The following is a 15,618-nucleotide window of genomic DNA, read 5'->3' as shown; positions in this document are numbered from 1 at the left end:
TTTTAGTGCTTATCCAACTATTCTCTGTATTGTGTTTGCAACTTTCAGTCTCCCAACAGAAAATGGCTATAAGTCTGGGTAATACAAAGACCTCAAATCGAGGTCCATTCTAAGAAGAGTTCTGTAGAAGTGGAACAAATGGTTATCAAATATGGTTTCGGCTGGAATATCCTTATTAGATACCTCCTCAAGAACAGTTCTGATCTCTTTTGGGAAAAGGTTCTGTCATCACATCCAGTGGAAAAGTTCAGTTACAACCTTGAACCTCTTTTGGATATTTTATCATACATCCAGAATGCTTCACTCACATGGGCTCGCCTCATGCCTTCAGATTCAGTTGCATTTTTCACAGCCTTTGCGATGCAGATTGGCGTATAAGGCACAAAGTACCGATGTGCCTATGGCAAAGAATACCATATGGACAAAAATAAAAAACAGAAAGAACTAGTTAAGCTCCTTTTTCCCATTGGTAAGGCTGGGGGAGAGTAGCAGCAAAGTTCTGGGTTGAAATAGTAGCATTCATTAACACAGCTCACTAAGTGCAGACATGGCTTAATTGGGTCTCAACATCTAGTCCCTCACACAGAAGAACAAGGTAAATACTATGGCTGATGTCTCAGAAGGGGGTGGCCTCCCTTCATTAGACAGAAATAAAATTGGGGACCACTAATTATAGAGCTCTCTCCTCCTTTCCTTCTTCCCTCCTCCTTTCTCCAGGCCACCTCCCTCCTACACAAGCTTTCCAGATTTCCACCTGTGAGGAATTTATAGGTATGTGGCACTTGGGCAAACAGAGTGACATCAGTTGTTTTTCTTTTAATAAAAATAAAAATAAGGGCTCAATTATTTAAAATCTCTAAATTTAGGCTTCAGTTTTAAGACTCCCACAACTTGACACATTTCATGAAATGAGCATAGCTAACCACTGTTTCCCCATCAAACCAATCCATTTCCCATTAAAAAAGAGGGATTTGTTACCTCAGGGAGGAGGGAATTCTGAGAGGATGGTCTTGTATTTCCTTTATCTTTACTGCTCAAGGATGGCCCAAGAAAGTTTTGGGCTTTGGGGTTGGTTTTTTTTGTCATTTTTGATGCTGAAAAGTTTTCTAGCTATTATGTTCAAAATTTAGCTATCTCCATAAAAATCTGAAGAGCCAGGTGTAGCAGGGTCCGTGGCCTGAACATTCATTTCCTGAACCGCAAGAGCCATACTACACCACTCTTCCTCTGAGGAACCCAAAAAGTAAGGCTCCCAATCCATACTCATGAACAGGAAATTAACTCATCAGTACAGTCTCAGGCTATGTCTCCATTACAAGGACAGTGCCCTCATTCCATGACAGCTAAAACTGTGATTTCTAGTTCTTTTTCACCAGGGACCAAACCTATTGGTGAATATGGTTACCAGTTGCCATCTCAACCATAAATGATCATCTGTTGCAGTAGCATGATCCACTCATGAAGATGTCCAGTGAAGATCTATTTTAACTCAAGACTTTACTAGTCTGGCCAACACACCCTAGAATGCTCAGCCGCTGAAAGGCTTCACTTCTTGAGTTTGGGAACGAGAATAGGCCTGGGAGTCAAGAAACCTGGGTTCTTCCACTTTCCTGTTGTGTGACCTTGGCTAGATCGCTTAACTTTTGTGAGTCAGTTTCCTCATCAGTAAAAAAATGCTGATGAAACAGTTATTTTCCCTTCCTCTTAAACTGTAAGCCCCGTATGAGATAGGGACCATGCCCAATCTGCTTTTATTGTATCTTCTACCACAGGATTTAGTACAGTGCATGGCAAATGGTAAGCACTAAACAAATACTATCATTATTTTGGGTTGGGGTCTACTAATCAGTTAATGGCATTTATTGAGTGCTTATAGTGTGCAGAACACTGTCCTAAGTACTTGGGAGAGAAGCAGTGCTGCCTAGTGGCTATAGCACAGGCCTGTAAGTCATAAGGACCTGAGTTCTAAACCTGGTTCAGCCACTTGTCTGCTGAGTGACCTTGGGCAAGTCACTTTACTTCTGTGTGTCTCAGTTACCTCATCTGTAAAATGGGGATTAAGACCGTGAGCCCTAAGTAAGTCAGGGGCTGTGTCCAACCTAATTAACTTGGATCTACTGCAGTGCTTAGTACAGTGCCTGGCACACAGTATAAGCTCTTAATAAAATATCATTTTAAAAAAAACCATCCAACAGAGTTGGTAGACACATTCCCTACCCACAAGGAGCCTACAGTCTAGAGGTATGATTTTCTGGCTCTGGATTTTTCACATCAGCTTATATCCTGTTTTCTTGCAGGATGCACAACATTTTCCAAGCCTGAAGAGAAGCTCTCAGAGTGGGAGTAGTTGACGCCAGGCTCCTGAGTCCTACTCCCCTCAATCTGGGCAAACCATTTTCTAAAGCAGGAAGGTCTCACCTGGTTTGACTGCAATTCCTGTGATAATGCAGAGAGTGGAGAGCAGATAGCTGCCAAGCCTTTTAACTTCCAAGAGCCAGATGACCCTCTAGCACAAGGTGGGACCTACTGTGCTCCTTGCCAATGGAAGACCAGCCACGCTGCCCTAAATAAAGTCTTCTGCCAACCAGGAAAGGTGGAGAGGGGGGAGATTGTTTCCCGTGGGCCACAGACCTTGGGGATGGCTTCCGTCAGGCCGTAGCTGGCTTTGTCGCTGACCCACACTTTCTCCTTCGGGCCAAGGTTGGCGCAGATGGTCTTGAGCTCCGTCAGGATGGATTTGTAGGGCAAAACCTGGATTTGGAACTCGGCAGTCAGAGCCGAGTCAAGCAGCAGATGCTCTCTCACGTCAGGGGCTTTCACACGATCGCCATCGATGAACAGCCTGCATCAGGAGAAGGCCAGGCACAGTCAAGTGCCGGGAAGGAGGGGCCAGTAGAGAAGAGAGAGAGCAAGGGTGAGTGAACAAGGAAGCCTCAACAAGCAAAGGTGTTGAACACGTTGACAAGCGAGAGCAATTTAATATACTATTTATTATACTAGTTAGACTCTGTCATTGGTGACTTGGGTTTTGATAACTACAGTATATCTGAAGCACAGAATAATTGAAGCTGCCCTAACCAAAAAAGTAGCCTTTAGCATCATTAATGTCCCTCTGCAACAACACAGAAATCAAGCCAGGCATACCACTAGGCATAGTCTATGTTATAATAATGAAAATGCCACAGATCGGTATAGGATCTTTCTTCCTAAGAAATCAAAGCCTTCTTACCTTTCAATTATTTCAATATATTCTCAAGACACTTCTCTGAAGTAAAGAAAGACAGTTATCATTGTCCCAGTTTTACAGATGGGCATAATAATAATAATAATAATAATAATGGTATTTGTTAAGCGCTTACTATGTGCAAAGCACTGTTCTAAGCGCTGGGTAGGGTAATCAGGTTGTCCCAAGTGGGGGTCACAGTTTTAATCCCCATTTTACAGATGAAGAAACTGAGGCACAGAGACGTTAAGTGACTTGCCCAAAGTCACACATCTGATAAGTGGCAGAGCCATGACCCGATACCTCTGACTCCCAAGCCCGTGCTGTTTCCACTAAGCCACGGGGCATCTGAGGCTCAGAGAGGTAAAGTGAATCAGTGACAATGCTGAGACTAGAAGCTAGGCTCCTGATCTACAGGTCATACTCTACAACCTACACCATTCCATAATCTAGGGTTGAGGAAGGCAGAAAAAAAAAAAGAAGCAGCCATTACTAAAATGGCAGAAAGAAGCAACACATTAGTATGGCCCTGCCTTAATGCAGGAGGAAGAATGAGATGATTACATCTGGGGAACGCTGTTTACTAGAATGTTGGGCTCACAGCTGGCAATCAGTCAATCAATTGAATTTATTGAGTACGTACTGTGTGCAGAACGCTGTACTTAGCACTTGGGAGAGTACAATGTAGAAAGTAGATAAGCTCCCTGCCCACAACAAGCTTACAATCTAAACGGGGAGACATAGTAGGATGGCATCTGCAGAGAGAACCTCAATGTACCATGGAAAGGAAACAGCAAAGACTTCATACTCACCTGATTGTGTCAGCTCCTATGACCGCATAGGAAAAAAACACTGGATTATGTTCCACATCTGACCCTCGCAGGTTAAACAACCCTGGAAAAGAATGAAAAATAGTATATAGCATGCTACAGTGTGACCAAGAAAAAAATTAGCATTTTGTGAAGGGAAGAGAAATGGAGGGGTACCACATGGAAAAGCTTTCAGGGGCATCCCAAAGGAATCTGAGCCCTGCTCAAGTCAACATTCATTGTAGGAGACTTTCACCATTATTGCTTTAAGCCACTGGATGGCACCAGAACTATTTCTAAGAATATTTCTCCTAGCACCCACCACCTAGTCACTAATTTATGTTGGAAAATGTGTGTGTTTTGGAAAGTGTGTGTTTGGAAACCTGTGTGCACGCGTTCAAAAACGTGTGCCGTGTGTGTGTGTGTTCAAAAACATTCAATCATTCAATCGTATTTACTGAGTGCTTAGGAAAGTACAATACAACAATAAACAGTGACATTCATTGCCCACAACAGTCTAGAGAGGGAGTGTGAGTTCAAAAATGTGTGTTTGCGTGTGTGTGTGTTTGAAAATACTTGCTCTGTCCACTACACAAGGAGGAATTCAAACAACCCCTCCTTTCCCTGTGTAGGTTTTGTGGCTCTGTGCTGAGCCCGAAGCGTGCAGGAAACCTCCAGAGTAACAAAAATGGACATGAGTTCTGGAGGGCAATATAATGTCTCTTTCCACCTGGGGGAGGGGGAGGGTGGGGATGCCTAGGCTTACGTAACCAAGTCAAAATGAACCTCTGGGGCATAAAAACTGAAAATACATAAAGGACAGCCAAATCGGGACCTTCCTGTAAATTTCAGTGAGTCTTCAGTTAAAAAGAGTTTCCCGTTTAAACAGAAAGAAAAGCAGTGAGTCATTGCTATTGTCACACATGAATGAAATCTGAACCTGCAAACCCACCCTTGGAGTTGGCCTGTTCCTTCCTTGCTATCAAGTGTCTCACTCCACAATGGAGTGGAGGGATTTGGTAGGATCACTTGCCTACTCTGGGTATTAGAAACATTTGGGCAATTAGCATTAAAAATAAGTCCTAAAAAACAAGGTAGGAATACTCTGAAACACATCACAGTCTCACTAAACCTTTCATACTAATCCTACATTTGAGTTAGCAAGATCAGAGATATTCATAACAGTCACTGCATAATGTTGATGTTAATGGATTTAAGTCGGACACGAGGAAGTTTTCTTGACATGACCATGAATTCTGTTATACTGTACTCTCCCAAGCGCTTAGTACAGGACTCTACACATAGTTAAATGCTCAGTAAATAACACTGATTGATGGATTGACTGCAGTTTCTGAAGCCTGCTACCAAGAGTGAATGTGGAGTCTCCTCCTCTGGAGATTTTAAAGAAATGGGATGTCTTATCCAGAAAGAGGCTCCATCACCATTATTATTATTATTATTATTATGGCATTTATTGAGTGCTTACTATGCGCCAGACATTGTACTAACCACTGGGGTAGATACAAGCAAATTGAGTCGAACACAGTCCCTGTCCTGCAAAGGGCTCACAGTCTTCACCCCCATTTTACAGATGAGGTAACTGAGGTACAGAGAAGTAAGTGACTTGCCCAAGGCCACACAGCAGATAAGTGGTGGAGCTGGCATTAGAACCCACGACCTTCTGATTCCCAGGCCCGTGCTCTATCCAATACTCCATGCTGCTTCCCCTAAAATTAACTGTGGTATTTGTTAAGGACTTACTATATGTCAAACACTGTACAAAGAACAGGGGTGGATACAAGCAAATTGGATTGGACACAATCCCCGTCCCACATGGAGCTCCCAGTCTTAATTCCCATTTTTCAGATGAGAGAACTAAGGCACAGAGATGTTAAGTGACTTGCCTAAGATCACACAGCAGAGAAGTGGTGGAGTCGGGATTAGAACCCAGGTCCTTCTGACTCCCAGGCTTGTGGTCTATCCACTAGGCCATGCTGCTTCTCGTCAATAATACGTGCCAGTGCACCTCTATTTATTCAACTAGTAATTACGGTAATGTTCTCTTGTAGTCCCCAAGTAAGATGAAGTTCTTAATGACCATCTTCTGGATGACTGCTTGGTGTCTTTACTGTTTCTCATTTCCTGGTTACACCGAACAGCTCAATGTGTAAACCGATTTCTGATCTCAAAAGCAGAGATCAGGTAACACACCCTACCTGCAAAAACAGAGTACTCACATGCAATCTCATCCAGGGCTGTGACCACAAACCACAAGACCTTTCTCTCAGCCATTTTCACCCGAAGTTCAGCAATTTTGTCTTTCCAGGCAACACCTAAAATAAACAAATGGGATTTACAACTTTTGGGGTGGCTCGAGGCTTTTAGGGAATCCCTTGGACCATGATGGACTCTCTTCTCTTTAGCTGGACCCTCTCAAGCACCTAGAATTGCAATCGAGACCTAGCTGGTGCCCCCCAGATGGCACCCAATGGAATGAATAACTGGATTAACGAATAAACCAAAGAACTAGGAAATTATGACTGCTGCAGCTGATACTGTCCAAATTTTTCTAGCACCCAGCATGGGGACCCTAGAGAATGCCCCTTCATACATGTCCCTTGCATGGCACTCCGGTCTTTGTTTGATGTACAGTATGTACAGGCAGCCCACTTTGCCACCCCAGGTTAGACGTGCGTAGACATTTTTGGCCCCACTCTGGGATGTTGCAGGGAGACCTGGAAGCCACTGCAAACAGAGAAACAGAAGTCTTCTCTTGAGGAGGAACACTCCTGGAGAGGTTGCCCAATGAGCTGGTGAGAAAGAGTCGCTGACTCATTACGATTGGCTATGTAGCAAGTCCACGGCCCATCGAGCAACTTCCTAGGGCTGGGGATGCTTTGTATCCCTTCCAATCGGCACTCAGGCATTTGGTATTCAGACAAAGAGAAGATTTACTGGCTTTTGTCACTGTGTGCGGTTCAAGGCTTAAATGGAACAGACATCTGGCACCGAGAGTCGACTACCCCAGGGGTTATTTGCCAAAGCCATGGCCTCAATAAAAAATCTGAAGCATGCCGGGAAAGGATGTTTGACTGACCCTGTGCTACTAGGCTTGCACGCCTGGTCTCGAAGTAACAATCTGCAATACCCCCATGCTGGGGTGTATAACAGGAGGAAAAATGTGTAAGCTGCTGCCACTAATGAATGATGCTTTGAAGATCAGCTCTGGAATGCTTTTTCTAAAGTTTGCCAAAGTAGGGGCAGAGGAGTCTGGTCCAGCGTTTCTCAGACTGTTCCTTCCCAGGAGACCTTCTGAGATCTGATTAAACCACAGGGATCCTCTTGGGCAGCTCTCATAGCACACCCTCTCAAGAGGTTCACCCGAGGGCCTCCCCCTGCTTCTAAGCCCTCAGCTCTGCCCCTTTCCTCTCTAGAGAGCCCTTTCCATTCACTCGCCAGCCAAAATCATCTACTGATATTCCACATGAGCTAAGGGGAACAGAAAGACATCTTCAGCTCATGACTTAGACTTTAGAAAAGAACAAAAAATAGTGGGCCAGGGGAGGAAAGAGGTGAGAAATTTGGGATCCTTTCTTGGCTAAGGCATGAGTCGGTGATCCATACAATATAAGAGAAAAGTATGCTTTAATCACCAAATACTTGGGTGAAAAGGGAAGGGGAACAATGTGGAAACCTTGATGTTGGGCCACAGTCATGCTGTTTCCAGTTAACAAATTAGAGGAACCACAACATCCAGCTCAGTATTAACAAACGCTGCCTTCAGAGTAACAAAGCCATTCGAACCAGTTTGGTAAGAACAAACGGAGCCCAATTAAAGGGCATTACCAGATGAATAAGATCATAACTTGAATCAAAAGCTATACCATGCCAGGAATTATAAAAATCTCATATCACTTCAACTCTTATTCAAGGTAGTTTAATAAACACAATGAGATGGAGAAGTGTCATGAAACTCGAGATCAATCTTGGCTCATCCAATTCCACTCACCTGTATAATTTAGACCCAGAGGTAGCAGAGGCTTACAGGGTCGCACGGGACGGTTGACCCAGATCTTATCAATGAGGTTATCTTCAACTGGTATGAGGTAATGACCTGCACTTCTGAGAACCCTGGACATCTTCTTCCACTGATCTACAAAAACACAGGCCACAGCCGGGAATGCAGCTTTTTAGCAGACATGTGACATTTTCTTCATGCTAGATGTCTTAGAAATGGTAACCCTTTCCATTCAACTCAAACCCAGCCTCCAAAATCAGGGATAAAAATGAAAAGTAAAACATACCCAAATACCAATCCTTAAATTATTCCAATGTTACATTTTCACTGAAGTCTTCATCTCTACTCTAATTACCCACTGCATCATTTTTATCGGCAATTAAGAATCCTCAAAATACATCCCACATACAATCCACCAGTAGCTGTACTGCACCACTGATATGGAACCTCCTCTTGAGAGCCAGTAACGATTTACGCATCCTCACCACTGTATTATTATGTGTTTTTAGTAAGTGCTTTCTCTGTTCTAAGTACTGGGTTAGATACAAAATAATCATTGCAGACCCAATCCCTTTCCCACAGAAGGCTTACAATCTAAAAGGTGGGGGAGAACAGATACCTTATCACATTTTATAGATGATGAAACTGAGGCTCAGAGAAGTTAAGGGACTTTCCCACATTCACTCAGCAGGCCAGTGGCAAAACTGTGATTAGAACCCAGGTCTCCTGACTTCCCTCCTGATTTCTGGGTTATTTACAGTTGGCCATACTGCTAACCTTCAGAGCAATTTAGGAGGGAGAAAAGGCTCTGTCCAATTTCAAACTACCCAAACCTAAATCAGAACACAGATCAAAGTATAGAAAACCTCCTAACCTGCTGGGATGATCAAGGGGTCCACACCAACCTTTGACCCCTCCGGCAGCACGCTCACAAGCCAGTCTTCTTGAGTCGGAGTATCTTTCAAACCTATAAGAAGGAAGATAGGCAGGAAATAATTCACAATGAGAATCAAGCTGGGGATCCCAACTCAAAGATGACAATTCCTGCAAATGATAATCATTTAAAACTTTGGAGCGTCCACTGGGCCTGAGAGAATTTCAAGGTGCAAAAATAAAAAGAAACAATTTTCTTCTTTACAGAGCTTACAATCTAAGGCAAGACTGATTGATCGTGTTGGTTTAATTTTCATTTCTAGGAGGTGGGGCGGGGGAGGGAGGGCCGCTGGGAGTGTCTGGAGCAAATGCAAATGACAATCCACTCATCACTCTGGCCTCAAACATAGGAAGAGAAGAGTTTAGAGCCATTTTGGGAAGGAGTCACATATCTTCATCATCAGTGGTATTTATTGAGGGCTTACTATGTGCAGAGCACTGTATTAAGCACTTGGGAGAGTACAGTACATCAGATTTGGCAGAAATAGAAAGACAATTACCATCCGACAGATAACAACTCTCACCCACTTAAAAGCCTTATTCAAGGCACAAGTCCTCCAAGAGGCCTTCCCTGACTAAGCCCTCCTTTCCTCTTCTCCCACTCCCTTTTACATCACCTTGACTTGCTCCCTTCATTCATTATCTCTTCCAGCCCCACAGCACTTATGCATAATCTGTAATTTTCTTTATTTATATTAATGTCTGTCTTCCCCTCTAGACTATAAGTTCACTGTGGGTAGGGAATGTGCCTGTTGTTATATTATACTCTCTCAAGCACTTAGTATAGTGCTCTGCACACAGTATGCACTCAATAAATGATTAACTGCCTACACTGCTTTCACCAGTGAGTTTCCTAGAGAAACTGCATGCATTATTTGGCTTGCATGCCAGGTAGTGATGGATTTACACCTCAGCTAACAAGGCCTAGCTCTCAACAGCAAATGGGAGAGGGCGGCAAGTTTTGGCACCACTGTCCCGCATGATGCAATGTCTGGGAAGCCACATCTCCCAGCAGCCTCAGCTCGCCCACGGACTCCTGGTTGGTTTTTCAACCTCCCTTCCCCAGCTCTAGTACTTTCATGCTTGTTAAGACACAGTGAAGAGCCCACGGCAACATTCACTTTCACTTCCTCTTTAGCCTGAGAGGAGCAGGCAACTTTGGAACTTTGCTATTCATGCCAAGATTGAGCAGTGACTATCTTTGAAGAAACTCCTTGTGTCCTTGCGAAGATGGCTTAAACTCCTTAACCTCTTTGATCTTAGCCCCTTAATCTCTACTAAATGTCAATGAAAAACACAGAGTTGTATGGGAGAAAATTAGAAGCTAAAAATGACCACGTCACTGGGCAAGTTTAAAAAAAAAGTCATGAAATCACTCTACATCTGGCACTGGTTTAGTCACCATATACTATGAGGGCAATTTGAGACAAGCACTTTTGGTCACAATTTAACATGGAGAGTTGAAAAAGTACTAGGTTGAGGTCATACAGACAAGTTTGGGTTTTTTTGGCCCTGGGAACAGCTGATCTGGTGTAAAAACCAGTGCTGAGCCTTCTTGACCCCTTTCCACCACAGCCTCACAAAATACCTTCCGACCATACCATAGAGGGCCTCTTTTTTAAAAAAAAAAAAATTGGTACTTAAGTACTTACTATGTGCCAGACACTGCACTACACCCTGGGGTAGATATAAGATAATCAGGTTGGACACAGTCCCTTTCTCATATGGGACTTAAAGTTTAATCAGGAAGGAAGAGTACTTAATTCTTACTTTAAAGATGGAACAGCCGAGGCATAGAGAAGTCAAGCGCCTTGCCCGACATCACACAGCAGACAAGTGGCTAAGCGAGGATTAGGACCCAGTTCCTGACTCCCAGGCTTGTGCTCTATCCACTAGACTACACTGCTTCCCTGCCCTACCCTGTGCATGCTTGGCTGGGTATAAGAGCAGCTGCTGAGCCTTCTCGGCCTCTCTACACCGTGGCTGAAAGGAGTGCCCTTCCTCTCCACCATATATGGCTCCTGCTCCCGACATATTCTGGGCCTCTTCGCAGCCTCGAGGAGACCCCATCCTGTCTTGCTTTCCATCACCAGAAAACAGCATCTGCAGTATGAGTCTTCCACAGAACCTCAGAAAACCTACAGCCTGCAATAGCTGTTGCTGTGGCTATGAATACGCCTTTGGACTGTCAATCCCGAGAAGCCTGAAATTCTGCTCCTCTAGTCTTTCGTTTTTATATCATTTATTATGCATGTGTCCTTGTCCTGAATTGCTGTTTTAGAATCTTATTGTTTCACTGCCCCACCGGGGATCCGTCTCCAAGCCTCTCCCCCTCCTATATTCATAGACTGTGAGTCCCTCAAGGGACAGAGTTCATGCTTAATTCTCATCTGTGTATTTTTTTCCCAGTTCTTATTTCTGTGCTCTGCACACAGTAAATATTTAAATACCGTTACTAATACGACCATGAACATGAAATTGAGACCTTGGGTTACTCCCCATTTAGGGCTGGGGAGTTCTGCCCATGATAGCTGCTGGCCCAAGTTGTGTGCAGCTATCAGCCAAATCAATGGTATTTATTGAGTTTTACTGTGTGTAGCTCACTGTACTAAGCGCTTGGGACAGTACAATACAATAGAGTCAGTAGGCACGATCCCTGCTCACAAGTAGCTTATAGAGGACTGTACATAGTCCCCCTTCACCTCACACTCTCGCTCTCCAGCCTGCCAACTCCTTTGGGCTCTACAGCCTGCTCAAGACCCACCTCGGAGTGGCAGCAGAGTTGAGGGATGGAACTAGGGTCTGGAAAGTCCCCAAAAGATCTCGGGGTTCCTGGAATGAGTTGGAAGGCATTACTTGTGTTCAACAACTCCTAAGACACTAATTAATTGTCCTAGTGCAATTCTTCTAGAAGGATAAAAGCAAACATCCATGCAGACTAGAGATGAAATGGAATTTTATCAGGGAGAACTTTTTTAAAAGATAAGCCTGCCACATGCTGACTCAACATGAAGTGAAGACCAGGTAGGAACAACTTTTCATGGTTCACTCTCCACTAGGGCTAAACTTTAGAGTCATCGGTTGCTGCGTACTGCAAATTATGGGTACCTCTGCCCTGATGGGAGAGTACTAAGGTCTAAGCGGGAGAGAAAGCGTATTTCACAGGCACCACCACTTGGCCAATAGCCAGTGGCAACACTGGACCTGAATGGAGGACCTTAGAGTTATAGGGAGGAAGGAAGTTTAGGAACAGTTAATTCTATCTGTGTTTCCAGTTTATAAAGAGTTTACTTTTGAAAATTAACTCCGACTAGAATGAGAAGCAGAGTTCATCCAAAACCACGTGGTACACTCCAGCTTAATACCTCAGTTGACCGCTTTGTTTTTTTGGTTTTGTTTTTAAACAAGTCAGGATTAGCCAAATTCCTTAGAGGGCGGGGAATACAATATTCAGACAGAGCCAGACGGCAAGGTCATGTGATTTCCAGGACGACTGACTCGGAGGAAAACCCCTTGGTGACAACCCAGGGAAGAATTTGTGATATCAAACCAGTGAGCACTATATCTGTGCTCCAACCACAAAGAGACAAGCCTGGGGCAGAGAAGAACACTCGAGAGGTGTCCTGGCCATTTCAGGGTGGTCACTGGGTCTAGTGCCAAGATCTCCTCTGACTTACTGTGGAAATCTGGAGGTTATGCTTACCTCACTGTCCCCCACCCCACTGCTTCAAGAGACATAGGAAACATAACCAACTGTGGGGTTTCATCTCTCATTCTTACATGCAACAGCCTCCGGCTTCCCTAAAGACTTTTCAAATTCTAGATGCGATAGGAAGTCCCTTCTGGATCCAACAGGGAATAATACATTTCTCCTATTTGCTAATAACTTTCCTCAGTTCACCTCAACTTCTCTTTGACTTGGATCGTCCAGGTTTCCACTTTGTAGCCTCCACCTGACCTCATGAATCTGTCTTGTAAGAGAAGGGCACTGTCCTACCAGGCTTCTGGATGTCACTGAAGGAGTCACAGGACTGGAGGCATGTGGAAAGTAATAGCTCACTTTCTCTAGGCTGTAAACTTATGGACAGGGAAAGTGTCTACCAACTCTGTTGTACTGTACTCTCCCAAGTTCTTAGCACAGTGCTCTGCACCTAGTAAGGGCTCAATAAATACCATTGATGATGATGACAGTGATAGCTGGGCCTTGGGCTAACCTGACCTTCTTCTTCATGTTGCCCCCTCGCCTTAGAATTTAGCCTTTTTTTCTGTAGGAGCAGGACTCTTGTTAAAGAGTTAGAGAAGCAGTGCGGTCTGAAGGAAATAGAATAGAGCTGGGAGTCAGAAGATTGGGGTTATAATTCTGGCTTGGTCAGCTGATTGCTGCGTGACTTTGGGCAAGTCAGTTAACCTTCCTCTGCCTCAAATTCCTCATCTGTAAAGTGAGGATTAAATCCTACTTCCTCCTACCTAAACTGTGAGTTCCATATGGGACAGAGACTGGGTCCAATCTGATTATCTTGTATCTACCCCAGCATTTAGGACAGTGCTTGGCACACAGTAAGTGCTTAACACATATCATTGTCATCATTATTATTGTTTACAGCTAGATTGCCAAATTTTCAGAAGCAAAGACCAGGTCCTCCTGGCATTTAGTACAGTGCTCTTCCTGAGGCCACTTAAAATATCCTTATCGATTGACTGTTGGCTACTGCAGTGGCAGTACCATACTTTACAATGAGAAACATCGTTCTACTGAAAACCCACAAACCGGGAAGTGGAAGTTCTCGTTTTTGAGGAAAGTCAAGACCCAGAGACAAATGAAAAAAACAAAAAACAAATTTTTTCATCTTCCATTATTCCTGCAGGAGATCCCCCATCAGCCTCCATGCTGACAAGCAATTTATCTGTCCACTCTCAGCCAGCGAAGCACGATGCCCACTCAGTCTAAATCTTTTAGGAAGACAGGGGCTACTTACCCAATTTCATGAGGGTCCAATTGTTGTCCATCTGTTTAGCAGCCTGCAGAAAGTAGCGTCCGTCTGTCCACATGGCAGCATGCTGCTCAGTGATGATGGCCGTGCCTAGGTATGGATGCAATAAAGATAGTTGAGGAAAACAGAAAGACAGCAGTGCTGCGTTAATCCACTGTGCAGTGTTCTTAGAATTTCTTATAAATAGAAATTCCAGCAACCGGAAGGGTGGATAACCACCCTGATTCTTAGCTCAGATGGAGGAGCTTAGGACCAAAACCATTCAACTCTGGGACACCAGGGAACAAAGGGAAAAACGGCCTACCGTCCAGAATCCCTCAGATCCTGCCTCAAGAGAGAACACGGGGCATGGTTGCATTTAGTTAGGGAAGAGAGTGAGAATTAGTAAAATTCAATCTGGCCTGGAAAGACTCTTGGAATTTGAAGGAGCCCAAGGCCTGCCTGAAACAAAGGGCAGAGAACCTTGGAATGGCTTTCCAAAGCCAAAGAGCCAGTGGCCTAACGAGGGTGGCCTTGGGTGAGGGCCAACATTGAATATTTGGCTTTATCTAGAAATGAGGAAAAATTGTCTTGGCTCCCTCATGCTGTTTTATATGACTTTACTACGTTACACTGCCTGAAAGCAACATAACACCAATTTACCACATTTTTCAGAAGTGTCTCTTCACCAGTCTATGGCTGCTATCCTGCCTCCACCACCCCAACTACCACTTTTGGCTCCCAGATCCTGACTTAAGATAAAGGATCACCATACACACAAATCCACATCCTCAACACCATTCTCTTCACTGGATTTTTTTTTTAATGGTATTTGTGAAGCTCTATTTGCTGGGTAGACACAAGGTAATCAGGTTGGACACAGTCCCTGTCCCACAAAGGGCTCACAGTCTTAATTCCTACTTTACAGAAGAGATAACTGAGGCACAGAGAAGTTAAGGGACTTGCCCAAGGTCACATAGCAGATAAATGGTGGAGACAGGATTAGAACCCAGCTCCTCTGTGACTCCCAAGCTTGTTCTTTTTACACTAGGCCACACTGCTTCTCAATTCAACTGAATTTGACTTCCTCACTCCTCTATCCTTTCGCCAATCTAATACTACCAACTGGAAATTCTGGATCAATCAATCATTTGTATTTACTGAGCACTTAATAGGTGCAGAGCACTGTACTAAATGCTTGGGAGAGTACAATATAACAGAATTGTATTGTACAATTACTCTCCCTTCCTTCAAAGCCTTATTGAAGGCACATCTCCAAGATGCCTTCCAGACTAAGTTCCACTTTTCCTCATCTCCCACTCCCTTCTGTATCACCCTGACTTGCTCCCTTTGCTCTCCCCTCATCCCAGCCACACAGCAGACCTCCCAAAAGATCTCCCACCTCCTCTCAAAGTACACCCTCTCCACTTGCTCCTTGACACACCCCTTTGTACTTTATCAAAGCATTTGACCCCTTTCTTCTTACCACCCTGACCACAATCTTCAACCACTCACTTCGCATGGCTTCTTCCCCAATGTTTCAAACAGGCTTATTTATCCACTATCCTAAAAAAACACTCCCTTGGCCCCAAATTCCCTCCAGTTATTGCCTCATCTCCTTACCATCCCTCTCCAAACTCCTTGAGCAAGTTGCCTCCACCTCCT

At 44.2% G+C, this 15,618-nt stretch overlaps 1 protein-coding gene across 1 annotated transcript in view; it reads right to left on the bottom strand.

Moving 5' to 3' along the window:
• Positions 1-15,618, bottom strand: part of XPNPEP1 (X-prolyl aminopeptidase 1) — a 49,035-nt gene that overhangs the window by 13,078 nt on the left and 20,339 nt on the right. The window contains exons 5-11 of the mRNA XM_029081078.1: positions 13,960-14,064; positions 8,925-9,017; positions 8,042-8,185; positions 6,270-6,365; positions 4,036-4,117; positions 2,632-2,842; positions 309-398 (exon numbers count right to left, since the gene is read on the bottom strand). Of these exons, the coding sequence (XP_028936911.1) occupies positions 309-398; positions 2,632-2,842; positions 4,036-4,117; positions 6,270-6,365; positions 8,042-8,185; positions 8,925-9,017; positions 13,960-14,064 (821 nt within the window). The remainder of the gene's footprint in view (positions 1-308; positions 399-2,631; positions 2,843-4,035; positions 4,118-6,269; positions 6,366-8,041; positions 8,186-8,924; positions 9,018-13,959; positions 14,065-15,618) is intronic.

This window comes from Ornithorhynchus anatinus, chromosome 16 (assembly GCF_004115215.2).
Source record: "Ornithorhynchus anatinus isolate Pmale09 chromosome 16, mOrnAna1.pri.v4, whole genome shotgun sequence".
Lineage (NCBI taxonomy): Eukaryota > Metazoa > Chordata > Mammalia > Monotremata > Ornithorhynchidae > Ornithorhynchus > Ornithorhynchus anatinus.
Note: the sequence above shows the minus strand (reverse complement) of the source record. Positions and strands in the feature narration are given on the sequence as shown.